The following is a 6,983-nucleotide window of genomic DNA, read 5'->3' as shown; positions in this document are numbered from 1 at the left end:
AAAAAAAAAAAAATCTTCATTCTGCTTAAAAAGTCTTACGGGGGGGGGGGCAGTGATAGAAGTGGAATATAGTTCTTGCCTATCTTGTATTAAAAGGATCATGAGATCCTTTGTATATTCAACTCAAGCCATGAACTACTACAATTTTATTGTAGTCTCTTATTCATACTGCATATGGGCAAGGAAGGGAATTAGGTTCGTAGTTCATTTTCTAGAAATTGTTCTCATTTTTCCTAGCAGTGTTTTTTTGTATAAGGGAGACAATGTACAAAGGAAAACAGTTCCATTATGTTTAGTTCAGTGATTGCATGCATAAGTCACCCAAATTCTTTAAATACACAAATAAGTTTTAGTACAAGTACCTGCTGCTAGCACAGAGGTGGGCAATTATTTTGGGCAGAGGCCACTTACTAAGTTTTGGCAAGCCATTGAGGGCAGCATGGCAGGTAGCCAGGAGCAGATGCATTCATTTTCTAAACTTTTTAGGGGCTCTGTGGGCCAGATAAAATGGTCTGGCAGGCCACATCTGGCCCACATTTTGCCCACCCCTGTGCTAGCACCTCAATTGGCAGCCAGACTGCAGAGTCCACTAGAAATTCTGGCCACAAGTACAGATGCAGCTCTTGGCCAATCTTGTCAAAGAAGTGCCACAAGTACACAACAGTAACCACTTTTAAGATATGAAAGGCACAAGAACCAGGATTACTTACTTAAATCTAAACTGTGATTTTGTTTATGAACGGTGGCAAAAAATAAAACACCCACCCTTCCATATATTGCCATGTTCATTTTCAAGAGGCTGTTCAGTCAGACTAACCTGTTTAGTTTCTGTAACCTACTGAGGTACCTCAATAATTAATGTCAAATGCCCTGGAATTAAATATTTTTGTCACTAAGAAGAATACAAGCAAGTATTTAGTTGTTTAAAAGAGTCAGTTTTTTTTCCCCCCAATTTTTCTTGGGGAAAAAAAACCCAATAACCATCTTTACTGCTTCAACATTGCCACTCTCTCAAGATGAGAAAGTATTCTAAGGCTCTAAATCAAGTATGTTTGTCTAGAACTAATATTACCCTGTTGAAAATGTTGTATACAAAAGTTACACCCACAAGAACATTAGAGTCAGCTCCAGCACACTTATTCATGGAGACCATATCTCGTACAGCCTCACAGCATTCAATAAGACTTTTCAGATAAGCAAATGCTACAATGAAAACAATTTTACATTGCATAGCAAAATTCAAAGACATTAAGCAACAGAAACAGAACAGTGAGCATAAGCCTTAACTTGCGTTTAACTGTAGATTGAGCACCCTTGATTTAAACAAGCCCCAGCCCATGGGCCAGATCCAGCCTATGGGCCACTCATCTGCCTGCCAGATTTCCCACAGGTCTAAAAAATTTGGTGGTGGAGGGGGACAGCATTAATTGCCACTCCCCTGCTGCCAAAGTTCCAGACTTGTAAGGAGCCCTGTAGACCAGAGACCATGGTCCTGCATGCTAGGTTAAGGTGGAAGGACAGGGCAGCAGGGGGTGGGATCCTGATGGCACAAGGCTGGATCCAGGTGCACAGGACCCAATCTGGGCCCCAATCTCAGGTCTAGCTAGTAGACTAGCATTGTGCCACTTATCTGGCTCATGGGGCCAAAAAGCTGAGCACCAATGGTTTAAATGCACTTAAAGTAACAAGCATTCTTTTACCTGTGTGGCAAATAATTATCCAGTTCCTCCAAAAAAAAAAAAACTCTCCAGTGCTGATCACTGCAGAGCAAGCATGGACCTCTTGTGGCCTGGATGCTTTGGGTCAGGTTTGTCAAGATTAGAGGGAGAGCTTTGTCAGAGAAGCATCAAGCATTTTGACTATCTACACCATTTCTCTATGAAACTACACATTAGAACTAAGAATGAAAGCCAGACAAAGGTCAGAGTGATAGCAAAATTCAGGAACAAGGCTCGCCTTGAATATTCCTAAGAGTAGGGATCAACCTAAGTTGCACTGAGGGAAACTAAAAGTAGTGGGCCACTTATAGCATGTGGCATCATTTTTACGTTCAATTTGTGGCAGGGTTCACAGAAACTAGTCCCCCACCCCCTTCTTTTTTTTTTTAAATACACAAAAAGGTGCAAAATCACCAGTAGGGTAGTTCCCTACCTAAGAGGGTAAGGAATCAGTCAACTGTCAGAGGACTGTGAGAACATACCAAGGCACAGGCACAGTAAGAAACAGGAATGCCTGGAACAATCGATATCTCAGGAAAAACAAACACAGTAAAGCAACAAATGTCAACAGGCTTTGAGGATTAGAATTCATAAGAGTCCTCTGCTCCCAGAAATTCGTACTGAAACAGGAAAAGGTGTTAGCTGACTAATGATAAAAACAAAACAAAAAAAACCCCACAAACCAATTCTCCTAACTTTGGGGGACAGAGCTAACCTCTTTGTTTCTGGACTATACTTGAAACCAACTTCTTGCCTCTGGTTTAGTAATCTCAATTTTATTTGCCGAGAGCTGTAATGGACATCTCACATAAGTGGAGAATGTTTCCTCAGGTATTCTATTACAATTTTAAAATTTCTACAGCATTTTACTCACTTTTTGGTATTTTGTAACCAGTTTCCCCTGGTTTTCTCAGACTTCTGAGGATGTGGTCAGAATGAATATTGATTACCATACCAATCAGCCATCCTGCAAATCCTAAAGAAAAATAATTAAGGCAGGAACACTAATTCTGGATTTATTGTAGGATTATGGCTAGATGCTCAAAGACAGTACTTTAGTCTGATCAGAAGTTTCCACTTGAATGAAATATTTAATATGTGAATTTTCTTCCTTCCATAGTGTTAAGTTGAATTGACCAAATAAACTTTAAGACACTGAGGAAATCAATGCAGAGAATCCTGCCAGAAAGTTATTTTAGACCAACTGTATTAGTTGGGAGAGCTGCTGGACAAGATTGAGCATCAGGTAACCCGAGGAAAGGTACCCGATGCCCCACAGCTTGACTATTAGCTCTTGCAACTATATACCACATCTAGTAAGAGATCAAAAAACCCTACCCCCAAAACAGCCTGAGAATCCACTTTGCTTTCAGTTTTCACAGAATGCTTTTAAGCTTACCTGCAATGAAACAAGGATGTTTCAACCAGTCAGAAGGGTATTCTGCATAATTACTTAAGCTCCGACCTTGTAAATACCCATTAAAGAGACAAAAAATAAATGCTAGTAAAAAAGTTATGAGTGGTGTTGGCTTTCCTCCACGAATCAAGAAAGGAAAGATGAGTGCCCTAGAATAAACAGAAAAAAAAAGTTAAATTAGTCAGCTAGTTATTTCATTGGGAAGTGGATTTTAAGCTCATATTTGTAATCCTTATACTTCTAGGAGTCAGCAGGTATACAGCATGTTTTTATAGAACTTGTTCTTGCAGAAGTCAGCAGGGTAAACAAGCACACACTTAAAATTTATCATGGGTAGCTTCACTGATGGTACAGACTACAGGATCAGGTTCCAATATCCAATTTTATACTCCATCATAAAAATTAGATTTTCAAAAAAATGTGCATTTATCTTACTATAATGTGATTTGGTCAGATAAAAAAATTTAACTTGACTATCTATATGATTTTTAAAAAGTGTTGTAGATAACTGGTGTGTAAGACAGCACAGTTTTTCATCTCACCTTGTTGAAAACTTTAGTGACAATGCTTTCAAGCATTGCCTCCTATTTAAAACGTGCTGGGGATCTAATGGTAACAAAGCAGCTGGAAGAAGACTGCTGTTCTCAGGCTCAAGGAACCCCAGCCACCACTGCATCAAGATCTGACCCCCTGGGAATCCCCATGAGTTTGCCCCACAGTTTACAAGTCTTTAAACTAAAAAGATACACTTTACCTTACTTAACTATGCTTGTATGTTGTATCCCTTCTGCACATTTTTTGTTTTTGTATATCTAGATTGCAATATGCTCTGCATTCTAATGAAGCACCAGGCATACCATACTTTAGGGTTAATTAAGTAGTATTTAGTTCCTCAGAACAGCTGCACATATGAAATCATAAGTTTTCAGTAACCACCTGTCAAGTCTTACCTCAGTCCTTAGGAAAACCTTTGAGAAATTTATCAAGGAGCACATCTCCAAGGGCCCATCAGGGGAGGTAATGCTCAGGGTCAGCGAACATGGGTTCATTGAGGGCAGGTCCTGACTAACTAACCTAGTTTCTTTTTATGTTCAGGTCACAAAGTCCCTGGATGAGGGTGTCAGGGTAGATGTAGTCTTCCCAGCCTAAGAAGGCCTTTGACAGTTTCCCCACCACATTTTCTTTAAAAAGAGAACACCTTGGTGACTCTGGCATTGATGCCTGCAGTCAGATGGGTGGCACATTGGCTAGATCGTCACACCTAGAGGGTGGTCGTGGACAGGTTTTTTGTTTTTTTTTTACCTGAAGGGATATGAGCAGTAGAGTCCCCCAGGGCTCGGTCCTGGGGCCTGTACTGTTCAACATCTTTATCAGCGATCTGGATGTGGGTGTGGAATGCATGCTATCCAAATTCACTGATGACACCAAGTTGTTGGGCGAGGCGGGCATGCTGGAAAGGATGGACAGAATCCAGCTACATCTAGACAATTACAGAGGTAGGCAGATGAGAATAGTATGGAATTCAACACAGATTACTGCAAGGTGCTGGATCTAGGGAGAAGGAACTGCAACACACTTATAAGGCTGGGGGAACACCCTTCTCATCAATATGGTGGCAGAAAGGGATCTTGGAGTCATTGTTGACTCCAAGATGAACATGAGCAGCTAATGCGAGAAAGACTAACCGCACCTTGTCATGCATCTACAGATGCACCACAGGCAGGTCCAGGGAGGTGATCCTTCCCCTTTATGTGGCATTGGTCAGGCCGCAGTTGGAGTACCGTGTCCAGTTCTGGGTGCCGTACTTCAAGAAGGATGTGGCTAGCATTGAGAGGGTCCAGAGGGGCCACTCACATGGTCAAGGGGCAGCAGGGCAGGCCCTACAAAGAGGGGCCAAAGGGCTTTAACCTATTCAGCCTCCACAAAAGAAGGCTGAGAGGGGATCTGGTGGCCATTTACAAACTCACCGGTGGGGACCAGTGGGAATTAGGGGAGGTTCTGTTCCCCCAGGCACCACCCAGGCTTACTAGGAATAACAGCCACAAATTGTTAGAGAGAAGGTTCAGGTCGGACATCAAGACATTACTTTACAGTTCGGACTGCCAGGCTCTGGAATGGGCTCCCAAGCGAGGTAGTATTCTCTCCTACCTTGGGAGTCTTCAAGGAGGAGGCTGGATAGATATTTGGCTGGGGTGCTATAACCCCAGTACCCATTCCTGCCCAGGGCAGGGGGTTGGACCAGATGATCCATTTAGGTCCCTTCCAACCCCAAGTACTATGAAGTCATTTTAAAATGACAGCTCAATAAGTGTACACATGGGATTATGAAATGATCGCCTGTGAAACCAACAGTTCAGACTCCAGTCACTTGGGAGGTCTCTTCCAAGTCCATCTTCCTCAGTTCAAACTTTGTTTTTTTCCTAGTTCAGGTTTATTTTTAAAAACATTGCTCAGCTACAGCATTGTTAAAAATTAATCTTTCTTCTCCCCATCCCTGAAGGGATTTGAAGATAAAAAGAGAAATAATTTGTAAAAAAGGAAGGAAGTCTAAATTTATAGATTTATTTTTAAGCAGCCTTAACCCATTAAAGGCAAGTTAAGCTTAAGTTCCTTGAAAAAATATTTTCAATATTTTATAGTATTAATATTCAGTGGGGAAAAGAAGGAACACATTCATGTTCCTAGGTCTAACTACCAGGGTAACTATGCCTCTTCGTCTCCCTCAGGGCATCCTCTAAAGGTCTCAGGTTTTAGGGCATTAACTCCTGTTGTTGAGAGCAGTGTATGGAAGATCTACAGGTTGGGTCCTTGGGTAGCCATCTCGTGTATTAACCATGATCACCTCAGCATATCTAATGTGGATTGAGACCCTGCAGTTCTGATCTACCCCATGTAGATCAACAATGGTAAGTCAGCATCTTTCTTAAAGTACATCAAATCTTTAAAACAGTGGTCAGCCTATGGCACAAGGACCCATTGGATCCAGCCCACAAGCATGGAGCTTTGGCAGCATCTGGTGGCAGAGTACTTGCCGCTGCAGGGACAAATGCCAGCTGCACCACTCTCCCCTTTTGCTGCCATGGAGACAAGTTGCTGTTGTAGCCAGCTTCTAGACCCTGCCTGCCTCTGACCCGAAGTAGGTCATTCCAGCCCGTATCCAGAAAAAAAAAAAAGGTTGCCTACCCCTGCTTTAGAAGAACAGTATCCGAGATTTTTTTGGATTTTAAACTTTATTACCAAACAAGAAAAATGTCTATACTTCCCTGCTTGTCAGATGAAGCCACCAGGGACAGAATCCCACCTGATCAGCATAAAGAACAAGTCACAAAGACACTCATGGACCCAGAGGCACAAACTTTTTCTATTTCAGCTTCCTCTGTGATGAAATGAAGTTCATTTCCTACCTATGGAGACTTTTTTTTTTTTTTTTTTTTTTTTTAAACACCATCTTTAAGTTTTCCCCGAGTCTGATGAAGGGCATGAGAGCCCAAAAGCTTACTGAAAAAGATAATCAGGGCTCATGGTAGAGGTGATAGCTTTTATCAGACCAAGAAGATTTTTTGCAAAAAAATTCTTTAATTGCAAGCTTTTGGGCATAAACACCCTTCCTCAGGTATTGGAGAAAAGATTGTAGAAGTTCTTCTGGGTAAAAATGAAAGTTCATATTTCATAGGATTTCACAGGGGAGTCAATAGATGGAAAAAGCTTCTCTGGGCAGGCAGTTCTTAGCTTGTAAGGAGTCTCTCAGCTGTCTTGTGAGGCTCTGTTATGATGCAGATTACACTGCTCCTGCCTTGGTTCAAGATCTCAGGTTTCTGGCTACAACCTGGATACCTGCAGAAAGATTC

General features: G+C 41.7%; 1 protein-coding gene across 1 annotated transcript in view; it reads right to left on the bottom strand.

Moving 5' to 3' along the window:
* Positions 1–6,983, bottom strand: part of SRD5A1 (steroid 5 alpha-reductase 1) — a 16,878-nt gene that overhangs the window by 4,711 nt on the left and 5,184 nt on the right. The window contains exons 2-3 of the mRNA XM_019520994.1: positions 3,118–3,284; positions 2,593–2,694 (exon numbers count right to left, since the gene is read on the bottom strand). Of these exons, the coding sequence (XP_019376539.1) occupies positions 2,593–2,694; positions 3,118–3,284 (269 nt within the window). The remainder of the gene's footprint in view (positions 1–2,592; positions 2,695–3,117; positions 3,285–6,983) is intronic.

The sequence above is a fragment of the Gavialis gangeticus genome, unplaced genomic scaffold (genome assembly GCF_001723915.1).
Source record: "Gavialis gangeticus isolate Ggan-Ray unplaced genomic scaffold, GavGan_comp1, whole genome shotgun sequence".
NCBI lineage: Eukaryota > Metazoa > Chordata > Crocodylia > Gavialidae > Gavialis > Gavialis gangeticus.
This window is presented reverse-complemented; position numbering and strand designations above follow the sequence as displayed.